The sequence below is a fragment of the Desmodus rotundus genome, chromosome 1 (genome assembly GCF_022682495.2).
Source record: "Desmodus rotundus isolate HL8 chromosome 1, HLdesRot8A.1, whole genome shotgun sequence".
NCBI classification, from domain to species: Eukaryota; Metazoa; Chordata; class Mammalia; order Chiroptera; family Phyllostomidae; genus Desmodus; species Desmodus rotundus.
The window spans coordinates 48,768,204-48,783,414 of record NC_071387.1 but is presented as its reverse complement, the minus strand read 5'-3'; the positions used below and the strand labels follow the sequence as shown (position 1 = coordinate 48,783,414).

Below are 15,211 nucleotides of genomic sequence, written 5' to 3'. Positions count from 1 at the left end.
GGGAACCCCCCCATTCTACCAGGCAGTAAATGAAAAGTAAATAAGATGGAAGCAACACATTCAAAGCTCTAGGATTTCAGAGGATCAAGAGGTCTCTCTCTGGCGGGTTGATGATTAGGAGGGCTTCCTGTGGGCCCTGGGCATGGTGTGGTGTGACTGTGACTTTAAAATCACAGCAGTTTGAGTAGGTGGAAAAGAAGGCAGAGCTTTTGAAAGGGGCCAGGAGGAGGTGACTGTGAAACCCAATGTGCACATGCATTAAATATTGAGAAGGACTTTGAGCAGGCCAGTGTGCCAGGAGGGGGAGGTTTTGATCAGGAATATTAGAAAGATAGGGCCAGATCATTCAAATAGTTGTGTTTTTTTGTTCTTGTTGTTTTTTTTGTTTTTGTTGGGTTTTTTTGTTGTTGTTGTTGGCTGTTGTCATTTTTTTTAATTCTAGGGAATTAGTGAAGTGTAAAGATTGACTGGTTATATTTGACAATGTTGAGGAACTAGTTTTTTGTGGGATGATGGTGTTGTGGTTCTGTTTTAAAGGAAGAGTCCTTGTCTTTTAGAGACCTATACTGAACTGTCTATGGATGAAGTGATTTGATGTCTGGGATTTGCTTCCAAAGAACCGGAGGAGGCAGGCAGAGGAGAGTGGTTGGGGGTGCAGAGAAAACAAGATTGGCCTTCAGCTGATACTTGTTGAAGCGGAAAGACGCATGGATGTTGATTGTACAGTTCTCTTTACTTTTTATGTGTTTGAAATTTTCACAATGAAAGGTAACAGGGAGAAAAGATAGGACCAGGAAGGTTAGTTTCCTTTCCTTTGACTTCATTTTTCACCTCCATTGTAACTGTACACAGTTCAATAACCAGATCCACCTCTGGGACCTGCAAGAAACACAAGGGCAGAGACTCTAGCTAAACATGGCCTGGTCCCCAGTGGCTGCAGCCAGCCCTTGCCCTGTGCTGGGGACAGCCACAGCTCAGGACTGAGGCAGCTCCCTCTATGGATCTTGGAGCTTCTAGACACTCACCTCCAAACCACCCAGTCTGGCATCATCCCATCATCCCAGCCCCAGTGATCTGGAATGCGGTAATTGAGGAAAGGCCCTGGGCAAGACACAGCATGCTTGAGAAAGTCAGGTATACCACTCAGAGATGTTTTACCCCAACCCTTCATTTTAGATTAGGAATCTGAAGCTGGAGTCAGTGAAGGGAGACCCCAAGGTTACCCGCATTGGTGGGCACAGTGTCCATACCAGAACAGCAGTCTCATCTCCCACCCCTCCCCTGGTGTTCTTTGTTTCATCATCTGGCCCCATGCTTCCCAACCCACTAAGTCACTGGCCTCTCCTGAAGTGTGGTCTCAAGGCAGATAGTCCTAGCCCATCAAACTGCGAACTGTGATTATCCATTATGAAGAACACGGCCGCAGAGCTCAAACACCCCTAGCAAGCACATTTTGGAAGAGGTAAGCCCAAATAAAGCACAGAGAAATGAAATGCATCCCTTTGAAAACTCTGTGAAGCAAAGAAGGGTGTTTGCAAATCACCAAGAACACCCTGCCGTCTGTCAAACTGGGTATGTTCAAACCCAAATTTGTGAAGATGTACTGATCTAAATGGGGGAGAAGGAGGGGGTGACATTGTGTAGCGATTGATAACTTTGTGGATAGGTTTGATACTGGATCCCCGTGATGGGTGTGTATTTCTCCTCAGTTTTGAGCTGTTGCACCCAGGGTTCAGCCTGAGTTGTTCTGTGTACGTCCGTAGCTGCATTAAAATTCACCGTGTGCATGCTGACTGCAAGTATCACGTTGAAACAGGCATAATTTGCATTGTGAGACAGCACGGTGAAGGTGCTTCTGCGTGCCCCGCATAGCAGTGCGAAAGCTTTCTCTTCCTTATTTGTTCCTGAATAAACACCTCCCAAGGGAAGCCCAGGGCCCCCCGAGCCTTTTTTCCCATCTCTGCTTTGGCAACAGGCCTTTGGTTCATTTCCTTCTCCACCAAAATCCAGGGTGATTTACGTGATGTCTTTTCAGGTTCACTGACACCACTAAGAAAGAGAGCAGGGTGAATGTTTAACACAGTCAAGGGGTAGAAATGGCAGGGATAATGATCTCCAGCACACTGCCCAAGTTTACATTGTTAATTTGCCTTGGCAGGGCCCAGCTGGGGTGTGCTCTGCATTCTTTCCAGTGGGTATCGGAGGGAGGCCCTGCAGGAACTAGAAGCCAGAGAATGAATACATCAGAACAGCTGGCACAAATGGAAGTGCCTGGAAGGCACACAAAACCCAGGAGTGCACACAGGGGTGGGGGTGGGGGGGGGGTGGCTTGCTCATCGTGTCTCATTAAAATGTTCCCATCTTTCCTCCTTATTTGCTCTTAAGATGCAACATTTCAGTGAAGACTGCTCGGAGGAGAACGTGGTAACCAAGTTGTAGGTTGAGAAAACATAACATTCCTGTTCAGTGTTGTGATGCCGGCTGTGCTAACAGACCCCCCCGCCCCCCCCCCGCAACAAGGTTATTAAAATACATCAAAACAATTTATTTTTCCCTTCATATTAATTTATAAATTACATAAAGGAATATTTGACAATTAAGTAACCAATGAAATAATCTCCATATTATGTCACTGCTTATGGAAGAATTCGAGACTAATTGGGAGCAGATGTTTAAATCTAACTCCAGTTTTCTCTAGACAGCTCTTCCTGAACCACCCTCTAATTTCCCTATTTGCAACCTCTAATTTCCACATTGTTTTTGTTACTTTCACAACATTTACTCCTATCCATGAGGAAAGGTTTTGAGCCAAGAATTCAAACCCAATGGAACAAACTATCAGAATTTCTAGAGAGAGTCTGGGCTCTGCCTTCACTCTTTATGAGACCTGTTTTCCAGGGTCTCAAATTCATGGTTATATGAAAGACCCACCTTTTTTCTTGTTTCTCTGAGAATGTCTCAGTGTATCTGTGGGTGGCCCTCTTGTCACAGGAGTCAGGCTGAAGGCCCTCAGTACATCCTAAGGCACCGCCAGCTCTTCCTCACCTGCCTGTGCATCGCAGGTTGTGTACCTCTCCCCCTGCGGATGGTCATGTTATAAAAAACAGCACCAGCCACAGCTAAGTGGTCAGTCTGCCAGGGGTTTCAAAAGCATCCACTCTAAAAACTTTCAGCTGCTTTCATGTAGGTATTATTACCTTCATTTTCCTTTTTAAATATTTTTTTTTTTTCCGAGTGAGGAAAAGGGAGAAAAGAGAAACACCGATTTGTTGTTTGCATTCATTGGCTATGTCTTTTTTAAAAAAAATATTTTTTATTGATTATGTTATTACAGTTGTCCCAGTTTTTTCTCCTTTGCCCCCCTCTGCCCAGTACCCCCATTCTTTCCAGCAATCCCCCCTTAGTTCATGTCCGTGGGTTGTGTATATAAGTTCTTTGGCTTCTCCATTTCCTATACTATTCTTAACATCCCCCCTGTCTATTTTGTATCTACCATTTATGCTTCTTAGTCCCTGGCCTTTTTCCTCAATTTTCCCCCTTCCCCCTCCCAGCTGATAACCCTCCAAATGATCTCCATTTCTGTGATTCTAGTTGTTTGCTTAGTTTGCTTTTTATTTTTGATGATAATAGTCTATAATAGCTGTATCAGGTAGAGCTGCTTTGATTTCCTGTCTTAGATTTAGTTGTTGATAGTTGTGAATTTGTTGCCATTTTATTGTTCATAGTTTTGATCTTCGTCTTTTTCTTAAATAAGTCCCTTTAACATTTCATGTAATAATGTTTTAGTGATGATGAACCTTGTCTGGGAAGTACTTTATCTGCCCTTCCATTCTAAATAATAACTTCGCTGCATAGAGTAATCTAGGTTGTAGGACCTTGCTTATCATCACTTGGAATACTCCTTGCTGTTCCTTCTAGCCTACAAAGTTTCTTTTGAGAAATCTTATGGGGACTCCTTTGTAAGTAGCTATCTGCTTTTCTCTTGCTGATTTTGAGATTTTTCGGTATCTTTAACCTTTGGCATTTTAGTTATGATGTATCTTGGTATGGGCCTCTTTGGGTCCCATTAGTTTGGGACTCTCTGTGCTTCCTGGACTTGTATGTCCAGGATTTTCCTTCCTGGATTTTCCTTCATGAAATTAGGGGAGATTTCTTTCATTATTTTTTAAGTCTTCAATTTCTTGCTCTTGCTCTTCTCCTTCTGGCACCCCTCTGATTCGAGTGTTGGTACATTTGGAGATGTCCCAGAGGGTCCTTATACTGTCTTCGGTTGTTGTTGTTGTTGCTGTCATTTTCCTTCCTGCTTTTCTGGTTGAATGCTCATTTCTTCCTTATGTTCCAAACCGTCGATTTGAATCTTGGCATCATCCCATCCGTTTTTGGTTCCCTATAGATTTTTCTTTATTTCACATAACGTAACCTTTATTTCTTCCTGGATCTTTTTTATGCTGTTATTGTACTTAGTGAGTTCTTTGAATATCCTGATAACCAGTGTTTTGAACTCTGCATCTGTTAGGTTGGTTTTCTCTGTTTTATTTAGTTCTTTTTCGGGGGGGTTCCGTTCTTTCATTTGAGCCATATTTCTTTGTCTCCTCAATTTGGCAGCCTCCGTGTGTTTGTTTCTGTGTATTAGATTGAGCTGCTTTGACTCCCTGTCTTAGTAGCATGGCCTATTGTAGAAAAGGCACCTATAAATTGTGTGGTGTGGAGCCTTAGGTAATAGCCAGGGCAAGGCAAACTGCTTCACCACTTTGTGGCTCTGTTGTGGGGAGGGCTTAGAGAGGGGACAGTGCCACTGCCTGGCTTCTGGAGGTTTGCCCTGTTTCCAGTCACTTCACTTACTCCCCATATGCAACTGGTGCCCTTGCTCATTGGCTGCTTCTTGTATGTGCTGTGACTAGGGATTGAACCTGCAGCCTTGGCATATCCAGACAATGCTGTAACCAGTTGAGCTACCTGGTCAGGGCCTATCTTTGTTTTAGAGATGAGATTCCTTAGACTCCAAGATGCTACATTACCTAATCAAGGTTATATAAGTAGCCACTAGCAGAGCCATGATTTTACAAACATCAGTTGATTCCAAGTCCTGTGCCCCTGCCGCTGGTCACCCTGCCACATGGATACTGTACTCACAGCAGGAAAGTGGCTTCTGTGTCCTCTTGGCTCTTATGGCATCTTGTGTGCAATCTTATGGCTGTTTTTGTTTTTCTACCTTATTTTTGACTTGTCCATAATAGCTGAGGCTCTGTTGCTTCTCAGCAAGAGAGCATCAAGAAGCATCACTGGAGGAAAGAGGACAAGGTAAAAGATGGAAGTTGTCAGTGATGTTTTGGAAGACAGTAAACACTTCCTTATTTTCTTAGAGAATTGTGTTTCCTTTATTCATGGTGCTGCCAAAGCAAGAAGATTTAAAAGGTGACATCTAGAAACCTGCCTTTTAATCATTTTTCTCCCGGTTTCTCCTCCCTCCTCCCTCCTCCTCTTCTGGCCGTCCTCTCAGAGTTTTCTGTGATTCGGACTTAGATATTCACAAGCCCGGATAAAAAGCTTTGAGGATGTTCAGCCCCACACTTTCTGGGGCCTCTCTCAGAGAATATGGATCTCAAATCCCTGCTTTTGCCACTCCCCAGGGCTAGTCTGACCACACTTACTCACCGCCTTGCTTTGGGCTCAGCACCCAGTATTTCTCTAGTCAGTAACGTGGATTATTAGTCAAACACTGAGCTCGATAACCAAAAAATTGATTTCTCTGCTAGTTGTTGGCACTTTTGGTGAGATTTACAGCCCTTCAGTTGTTGGTGGAGTACAGTCGCTTATTGGACACAAATTTATTGAATGTCTACTCTGTGCGAGGCTCAGGCCCTGAACTGCATCGCAGGATAAGATACCCTCTGCACTCAGAGTTCTACACTGTAATGGGAGATGGACGTAAGTAAATAGGCCATTGAATTATTTTGTGGTAATTTCTGTGATGAGAACGTCCAGTGCCAGGAAGCAGTGGATCTAGATTCATGGAACCAGGAGGAGTTTTCTGGAATGAGTGCTAGCAAACGCTGAACATCAGAGTTACTATAACAGCCTCCTCACTGCGCTCCCTGCATCTTCCTTTGCCTGCCTACCGTGGGTCCTCAACACAGCGGACAGAGTGGTGCTCTGCCCCAGACCCCCCAGTAACTTTCAGCTCCCCTAGAGGAAAGGCCGGTGTCCTTACAGTGGCCTGTGGCACCCTGTGTTCTCTGGCCAGCTCTACCCTTCTGGCTTCATCCCTGTCAGCTCTCTTTGCTTACCTGCTCCAGCCACTGGCCTCCATGCTGTGCCTTGAAGTCTCCAGGCCTCAACACTTTTGCATTGTCCTTCCCTCTGCCTGGTCTGTCCTTGCCCCACAGATCCACAGGCCTCTGCTCAAATGCCACCTTCCCGATGAGGCTGTGAGTGGCCACCCTACTTGAAATTTATTGCAACCCAGTCCTCACTCATTGCTGGTGCTTTCTGCCCCCTTTCCGTAGTACTTACCACACTCTGATATATAATATATTTACTTGTTAATTCACTGTCCGATTACTCCCACTAGGACACAGGTGGCAAACACAAGGCCTGTGGGCCGCATCCGGCCCTCCACCTTGTATTATCCGGCCCGGCACCTTGTTTCTACCCAGCGGTAGCACCGAGCTCTTGCTTAACTGTTAAGTAGTAGTTACATTTATACAGCCCTAAAATTTTATACAGCCCTAAAATTACATCCGGCCCTTTGAAGGCAACCATGAGGCTGATGTGGGCCCTGGTGAAAATGAGTTTGACACCCCTGCACTAGGATATAAGCTCCGTGAGTGCCTGGCACAGGTGCTCAATAAATATTTTAAATGGTGAATGAGTTCATGAATGAGAGTGGTGGTCAACCAGGTGAAGGTAGAATGGACGTTGTTTCTGGTAAAGGAAAATGCAAAAGCCCAGTAGTCTAGAGTGTGTGGCACATCTGATTAAATGGGAAGTAGCTCTGTATGACTAGAGCTGGAATTTTAAGAGAGAAGTGATGAGGGAAAAGAGTGGAGGGCTAGGCTGGGCCATTCATGGCCTTGAAATACCTGTTTAAAAGCAATTTGTTTAAAAGTCGGGTACTATCTTCTATGTAGACAGTGGAAACCACCAAAAGCTGTGACAGCAGCAAAGGATGTGCCCAGATTTGTATTTTAGAACGAGCCTTGGTTTTCTGATGGAGAATGTACTGGACGGCTGGAGAGGGGGCAGTTGAGATGAGGTGGAGCTTACCATAGGAATCCAGGCAGGAAGCGATGAAACCATTGAACTTAGGGTATTGTCAAAAGAGATGTCTTGAAGGGGGTTCGGTATAATCAATGGTCTGGACATGAAGGGTGATAAAGTGAGTCATTAAGGATATTGCCCAAGTTTCTGGTTTGGGGGACAAAGTGAATAATGCTTCTGTTCTCTGTGATAGGGGGAAAAGGAGAGATAGAGGATGGGACAGGGGCAGATAATGTAGCCTCACCAGGCATGGTGTGCAAGGTGTGCACTGTCCAAGAACACCTGGTGCAGGTGAAGGAGCGGAGCCTGGAATACTGCCCTTCTATTCCCCACCCTTGTATCTGGCCCGGCACTACATCCCTTTCTAATTGCCACAAAGACACCATGTGGACTAACCACAGCCCTGAGATGAATTTGACTTTGAACTTGTTGCATGTGAAGTGTTTGTGATAACACCAAGTAGAAACATCTATTATAAAGTTAGGTATGCAGGTCTGGAGTCTGAAGGAGAGAAGGAGAGAGAGAAAGATATCAATCTGGGCTAGAGATACAGATGTTAGAGTCATCTCCTTGTTGAAACTATGAGTGGATAAATCCTTTGGGAGAATAAATCTTGAGAAGAGAACAAGTGTTAGTGCACAAGTGACAAACACACAGTGTGGATCATACCTTTAGTTGTTATTTATGGGCACCTGCTGGAAACAAAGCACCTTAGTCAACACTAGTGTTTGAGTCATCTCATTGAATACATAGGATGACTTACAATTCTGTCATATAACACTGGGGATGGGAAGGGCATGTCAGTGTCCCATCAAAGTAGTATGAAGATAAATGGATCAATTGAAGTTTTTGAAATCTTATAAAGAGCCTTCTTAGTATAACTGGAACCTCTTTTTAAAGCTCATGGAGAGTACTTTCTGTTTCAAAATGGCCAAGGTATGTATGCTGTGATTTTTCCTCCTTGGAAGTGCCTTGTACATTAAATACATTTTAAATGTGCATTTTTATTTACTCTTGTAGTATTCCCTCTGCAATGAACCTCTAATAGAGCTGTCCAACCCTGGAGCCAGTGGATCCCTGTTTTTTGTGACCAGTGATGATGAATTTATCATCAAAACAGTTCAGCATAAAGAGGCAGAGTTCCTTCAGAAGCTGCTGCCAGGCTATTACATGGTAAATAACTGCACATAATTAAAGCTTCTACTTGAGGTTTATTTTCTTCAGAAGTTTCTGTGTTTTGATTTTCAGTGGGTTTTTGGCACATTTCTCTTTGGTGAACTTTCTTTTGCATTTAGACTACACTATGACATTGTTAACTAAATTTTTAAAAGCAAAATAGAACTGAGTAGTGGAGCACAGCTGTTGACTCAGTCAGCCTTGGTCGAAATCTCAGCTCAGCCGTCAGCTAACGGACAACGAGTAAGCAAGGTGACCTCTCAGTCTTCATCCCCTCAGTGTTTAAAAGCTGGGAAATACCTACTTTCATGTGGTGGTTGTGATACAGGATCTAAGATAAAGGAAGCAATGCATAAGCTCTTTGCACTATTACCAGTACTTGGTAAAAATATGAGTGGTTAATACTCACTGAATGTTAAACTCTGTTAGGCACAGCTGTAAGGGCTTTGCAGGCATTAAAGCCACTTAATCCTCACAGCAAAGATGAATGGAGTAACCTGCCAGGGTTGTTCAGCTAGTGAGCTGCAGAGCTGGGGCTTGAAGACGAGTGGTAGGGTTCCAAAAGGCCTTTTCTTTAACCCCTGCACCACATACCAACACGCACTCAAAAATAACCACTAGACTTCAGAATTTAGGATTTCATAGGTTAAATATTATGACATGAAAATCACCTTTCGTGTGATGTTTTAGAGACAAAGAAACAATAACCTAGTCTAGCTGTATTTATTAGACATTTAGCCCAAATTTCTCAAAAATAAACACTTTTCTTCAGTAACCTTGTCATTTTCATACCTTTCACTCCTTTGTACCTTCACAACAGTTGTTAATTATCTGTGACTGGAATGGCTACAGGAAGTTGAGATTTCGAATGCACTGGTTCCGCTTGCTAGTCACTTGGCTGTGTGAGAGGTGAAAACTATCATCTTTGTTTCAAAACAAAATTGAGGAGATGCCAACAGCTCATTTACATGTAAAAGATTATTTAATTTCAAAATCAGCTAGAGACAACATTAAATGCTATAAATTAGCCCCACATATAAATATAGGAATCAAACATCTAAATAAAAATCTTAAATGACATAGTGAACAGATTTCAAAAGGTTTTGATCCTGATAAAAATAGTTTTTATTTTAGAGCAAATTGTCTATTTTCTGTTAGAGAAAATAGAAAATACAGAAAAGGAAACTGAATGTGACCATCTATAATTCCTTTCCCAGAGATACATATTGCTAATATTTGGTATAATTTGGTATATATCCTTTCAGATTAATTCTATTCATACACACATTTTAAAATAATCTAAAATTGGAATCAAACAAGCATCTCACTCTTTGCTAACCTCCGAGTAAATCTTAACTTTTATAGTTTTAGGTAGACCAGTTTCTTATATGATTATTAAACTGAAATTAATTAAAATTTAATAAAACTTTAAAATTTAGTTGAACAAGTGGTTTTATCTCAGTCATGTAAGCTAGTGTAACCATGTAATTCATCCCATTAACAAGAAAAAGATGGGAACGTCACGTAGTTATCCAAATCGTTATTGAAGAGAAACTAAGACACACAAAATTCAACATCTTAATTAAAATTCTAAAAATTGGCAGGGAAATCCTTTAATGTAACAAGTAAATAAATGAATATCATATGTTATACCTTTATCAATCTCCAAGAGTTCATATATCTCTTTGAGAGGAACAAGAGCTCTTTCACTGGAAATAATAGAAAAAGACAAGGACGTCCTTCATCAGTGGTCCTTTCTGATATATTTGCTAGAATTCCTAGCAATAAATTTTTGGTACAGAAATAGAAGAAAAGTGTAAACCTGTTCTCCACAAATGATAGAATTGAGAATGAGCAAAACGTCAGGACAATAAACCAGTAGTTTCTAAGTGATAAGGATCCAGCAGAGATAAGGCAAATCTACACAATGCATTGTGTTCTATTATTTAGCTCATATAGAGTTGGAGAACGTAAGGGAGGAAAAAAGATTCCATTCATGATGAAAATAATTTATAAGGAACATTAGTAGAAACATAGAGGTAAATAAATGAAGTCATATTATGTTCTGATTGGGAAAGCAAGTTATAGTAAATATAACATGAATAATAATCTCCCCAAAATATTTGCAATAAGAACTGTAGATTACTTGAGTTTATAAAAACAAATATACCAGACTAACATGCTAAAAAGTAAGAAACCTTATTGAAGAACATAAAGATCTGAAATAAGAAAGAGATAGGCATCACCCCCGAACTCTGTGTGATAAAGATTTCAATTTACCCCCAAGTAAAGGTATAAGTCTAGTCTAATTCCAATATAATTTTCCAAGAACTTGAAAAATCTGATTCATTTAAAAGTGAAAACAGGTATTATTTTAAGAAGATTTAAAAAATTAAACAGTTGAAGGGCAAAGTTTTAAGAATGGACAAAACATTTTGAAGAAAAATAGTGGACCTATTCTCACGTATACCAAAAATCTATTAAGCTGTAATAATATTAAAGATGTAGATAAGTAGATAAGTGGATTCAAATAAAGGTCCAGAAATAGACCCATGTGCTTTGACAACTTATTGTATGATATAGGAGGGACTTAAGCTCAATTGTGAAAGGACAGATTGTTCAATCAATGCCATTCATTAAAGAAAAAAATAAATTCCCTATTTCAGATCTTACACACACACAATAATAGTGTGTGGCAGTGCAGCCCTTGTCACCTATGGCACACATGAACTGTGAGTACTCAGATTCTGCAGCACACCAAAAATTGTAATTTTTGCCTATCTGACCAAAAAATAAGTATCATTTGATTCATTCACACCAGATGACTATTGTTGCATTGGCTGCTACAGTTTCTTTATCTGACAGTCTAAGGGAAAAGAGGTCAGCGCCCCTGACTAAACAGTCAGGTCCTGCATGTTTTCAAAGTTCTTGCGGCTCACCTGTGTGCCCTGGCAAACTTGTTGAAAATCACTGCCATATGGGGTGAAAACCAAATGTAATTACCAAAGCTATCAAAGATCTGGGAGAGAACAGAAGACATTTTTAACCTTGGGATATAAAAAGCTTTGTTAAACCAGAATCCAAAAAAGCCCATCAAGCAAGTTCATGAGTGTACTACATTCAAAGACAAAACGTCTGTATAATGAAAAAATGTTGGCACAAAATTAAGATAAGCACATAGGATATTTTTGGAATGGTACAACGAAAGTGGGAATACTAGTTTCCTCAAATGTTGGGAATCGGGAGAAGGGTTGAGCATAGTAGAGTGACTTTTCATTATATAGTTGCCCTTTCATTTCTCACCTACTTTTAAAGTAGAACAAAAATAGGCATGCATTCTTTGTTTTTATAATAATAAAACCTGGGACAAAATATTTATCCCACATAGAAAGGAAACTGATACACATCTGGACCATATCAAGAATTCCAACAGGGACAGAAACCTATAGGAAAAAAAATGAGCAATATGATTTTAAAACAAAATTATTTTGCTGGAGCTAAAAAAACACATCAAAAATATTAAATTTCCCTAATGATCAGAGGTGTTCCGAGTATTAAAAACAAGTTGCCATTTTCACCAGTCATGCTTACAAAGATTTTAAAGTTTGAGAACACAGCACTTGGCGAGAGTGATGAAAAATGTGTGATCTTACAAAGCGTGCTTGTAAATCAGTCTGGCCATTTTGAAGGACAGTTTTTCAGGAGCTATTAAAATTTAAAATGTTCATCTCACACACCCCAGCAATTAATTTTCTCTTTAGCTGCCTTAGAGAATAGTCACACATGGCACTAATCAATTCTTTGCCCATTTTACTTGGAGCTAATTTGGGACTTTCTCTTCATTTTTAATTCATCCACTGTTAATGCCCTAAATTTAGAATGATAAAGTTGCTATTGCAATAAGCCAATCTAAGAACTAGATTAAGAACGGCAAACTTTTAGCAATGGCTTAATAAAGATAATCACGTTCCATTTTTTAAAATTATCATATTAGATGAAAACATATCTTTAGTGGAGCTTACTTTGTAAAAATAGGAGATTTTAACCTTTTTTTTTTTTCCTTCTTCTTTTTTCCCTTAGAATTTAAACCAGAATCCAAGGACTCTTTTGCCAAAATTTTATGGACTTTATTGCATGCAGTCAGGGGGCATTAACATCCGAATCGTGGTGATGAACAATGTGTTACCCCGCTCCATGAGGATGCATTTCACATATGATTTGAAAGGTTCGACCTATAAGCGAAGAGCATCCCGGAAAGAGAGAGAAAAATCCAACCCCACGTTTAAGGACTTAGATTTCCTGCAAGACATGCACGAAGGCTTGTATTTTGACACAGAGACGTACAATGCTCTCATGAAAACGCTTCAGAGAGACTGCCGGGTAAGGGAATGTTGTTGCTCTGATCTTCTCTGAAAGGTCACCTGTGGTAATGCACCTGTGTAAGAAATGTCCAGAGTGGACATGTGGGATCCCTTTGGTCCCAATCCCAGGGCTGACCCACGCTTCTCTGATGTCAAAGGAACTGGTGGATGATGAGGGAATTTTCTAGAGTATCTGTTGATATTACTAATAAGCCAAGTCAGCCTTCTTTGATGAAACGAAAAAAGATTTGTTTTCTTTCCATCTTCTGTGGAGATGGTAGATAAACTAGAGGAAAAAGAAACTTAGGCTTAAAGCAGTGACTAGGCCATATAGAAATCTTGGAAGACATGATTCCATGGGGAAAAGGTGTTTAGAGAGAACGTCCTTGGTGGGATGGATAAGGGGGTCGCTGGAAATCCGGGGTGGATGCAGACCATGTGGAGAACCCATTTGCTGAAAGCATTTTATGCAGTCTGAAGGAGAGACAGTCAGGAATGAGGCTTAGCAGAGCAAACACCGTTTTATACCAACTGAGCCAGAGTGATTGTCAGAATTAAGGAGGAATTCATAGTCCAAAGTCCCCAGCCTTCAATACTTAAAAAAAAAAAAAAAAAAAGTAAGGCCCAAACTCAGAAGATTTTGCTGACATGGTGAATTTACAGAAAGTAAGTAAAGGTACTTTTGAAGAAAAAGATGCAAATGCAGTTCTGATGGGTTCTGAGGGATGAGGATCACCTCATTAACAAATTCTCAGGAGTAACATTTCCTGGCCCAGATGAACTTAAGAGAACCATCTAGGTTCTTAACATAGTTGAGGCTAGTGGATACGGGCAGAAGGCATGTTGGTGCAGGGTTACGTCTGACCAGGGCTTTCTGGAAGAACAGATAGGACTTGCAGGGCCTGGTCACTGGGGGAAAAAGGCTGCGTCCCATGCTGTAGCTTTCTGGGCCTTCTGTGGCCCGGGACAGATTACCCACATTGCCGCAGGGGAGGGAGGGCCCTTCTCTGCCAGACTCAGCTCACCTGAAGGTGAAGAATGCAGTCTAACCACTCCCTGCAGCCTGTAAGGTGAGCAATGCTGGCTGAGAAACTCAGCCCTGCTATTTCTGGGATTTTTTGTGGTTTTTTTCCTTCTATGTGTTTTAAGATGTATGATAACGCACAAAAATGTGTCCTTGGAATTCTTTGTTTCGTTGATGGAGATGTTGCTTCTCAGCTCTTATTCTTTAGCTACCATTTAGTGACTGCTTAGAATGTGCCAGGCTAGCCTACAATTTTTTAATGCATCATTTCATTTCAGTGCAATGCGTACTCCCATTCTAATTGATGAACAGCCAGGTTCTCAGAGAGGTTAAGAAACTATGCAGCATTACTGAGCAAGTCAGTGGCAGAGCCCGTGCCTGTTTGGGTACAAAGCATGTGCTCTTAATCGAAATGTAAAAATTCACTATACGGATTTTTTAAAATCATCTTTTCAGAAGGGAGGGAAAAACAGTGGGAACCAAGAAAAAAAAATTCCAGCTGAGCTATTCAGATATCTGGGTAAATATGAGTGATTTATGTTTTTTTAAAAAAAAATACATACATTTTAATAGAAACCTTTTCCTGTGCTTTTTCTACCCCTACAGGATGTGGGTAAAAAGTAACTCTCAATTCCCCAGAGTTTAGCACAAGGCTCTCCAGTTTTAGATTTGCTTTCTATTTGTGTGTGTGTGTACATGCTTCGTGCCTCTTTAATATGGAAATCTTTTTCTGCTGTCTTTTAAAACCACAGGTTTCTATGCTAGAAAAAGGAAAGGTCAAATGTAAAAGAGCCACGGCACAGGATTTGTCTGTTTATTTACTGTTTCCTGAGCCCAAGACTGATAGAACAAGGTCAAACATGACTTTTCATCAGGAGTGAGACCCTGGAGATTTGCCCTCCCCCCCCCCCCTCGGCTCCCTCCCCCTTTTCTTTTTTGATATTTGTTGTTCTAAGGAACATAAAAGCCAGTGTAGAGGTCTCCCAAGGCTAACTCTTCTCACTCATTGCACTCGATCTGGTAGAAGACACAGACCACGGAGCTTCTTTAAATTGCACACAGTGTTTGTCTTCAGAACAGCTTTTCAGGGGTGGTGGGGGATCGTGTAAGTGCCGCACTGTGGGGGAGCCTGAGTCCCTTCTATGATCTGCCTTGACTAGGACCAAGGCCCCTGTGACCTCAAGTCAGCAGCTGGTTCTCTGAGCAGAGCTGCCTCAAGAAAGGCACGTTTGTGGAATGGTAGGTCTTAGTATTTAATAGTTATGACCTCTTTGCAAAACTGGTGAAAGCTGAGAGCTGCCCCCCCAGGAAAAATGCCCATCCAGGCAACAGCTCAGACACCCCTTGGAGCTCCGTGTCTACACACACACACACACACACACACACACAC

General features: G+C 41.4%; 1 protein-coding gene across 4 annotated transcripts in view; it reads left to right on the top strand.

Moving 5' to 3' along the window:
- The window catches only part of PIP5K1B (phosphatidylinositol-4-phosphate 5-kinase type 1 beta), a 305,089-nt gene that overhangs the window by 172,929 nt on the left and 116,949 nt on the right, over nt 1-15,211 (top strand). For all 4 annotated transcript variants that reach the window (XM_024555177.4, XM_071221500.1, XM_071221501.1 and 1 more), the window contains 2 exons: nt 8,281-8,433; nt 12,517-12,816. In XM_024555177.4, the coding sequence (XP_024410945.2) occupies nt 8,281-8,433; nt 12,517-12,816 (453 nt within the window). The remainder of the gene's footprint in view (nt 1-8,280; nt 8,434-12,516; nt 12,817-15,211) is intronic.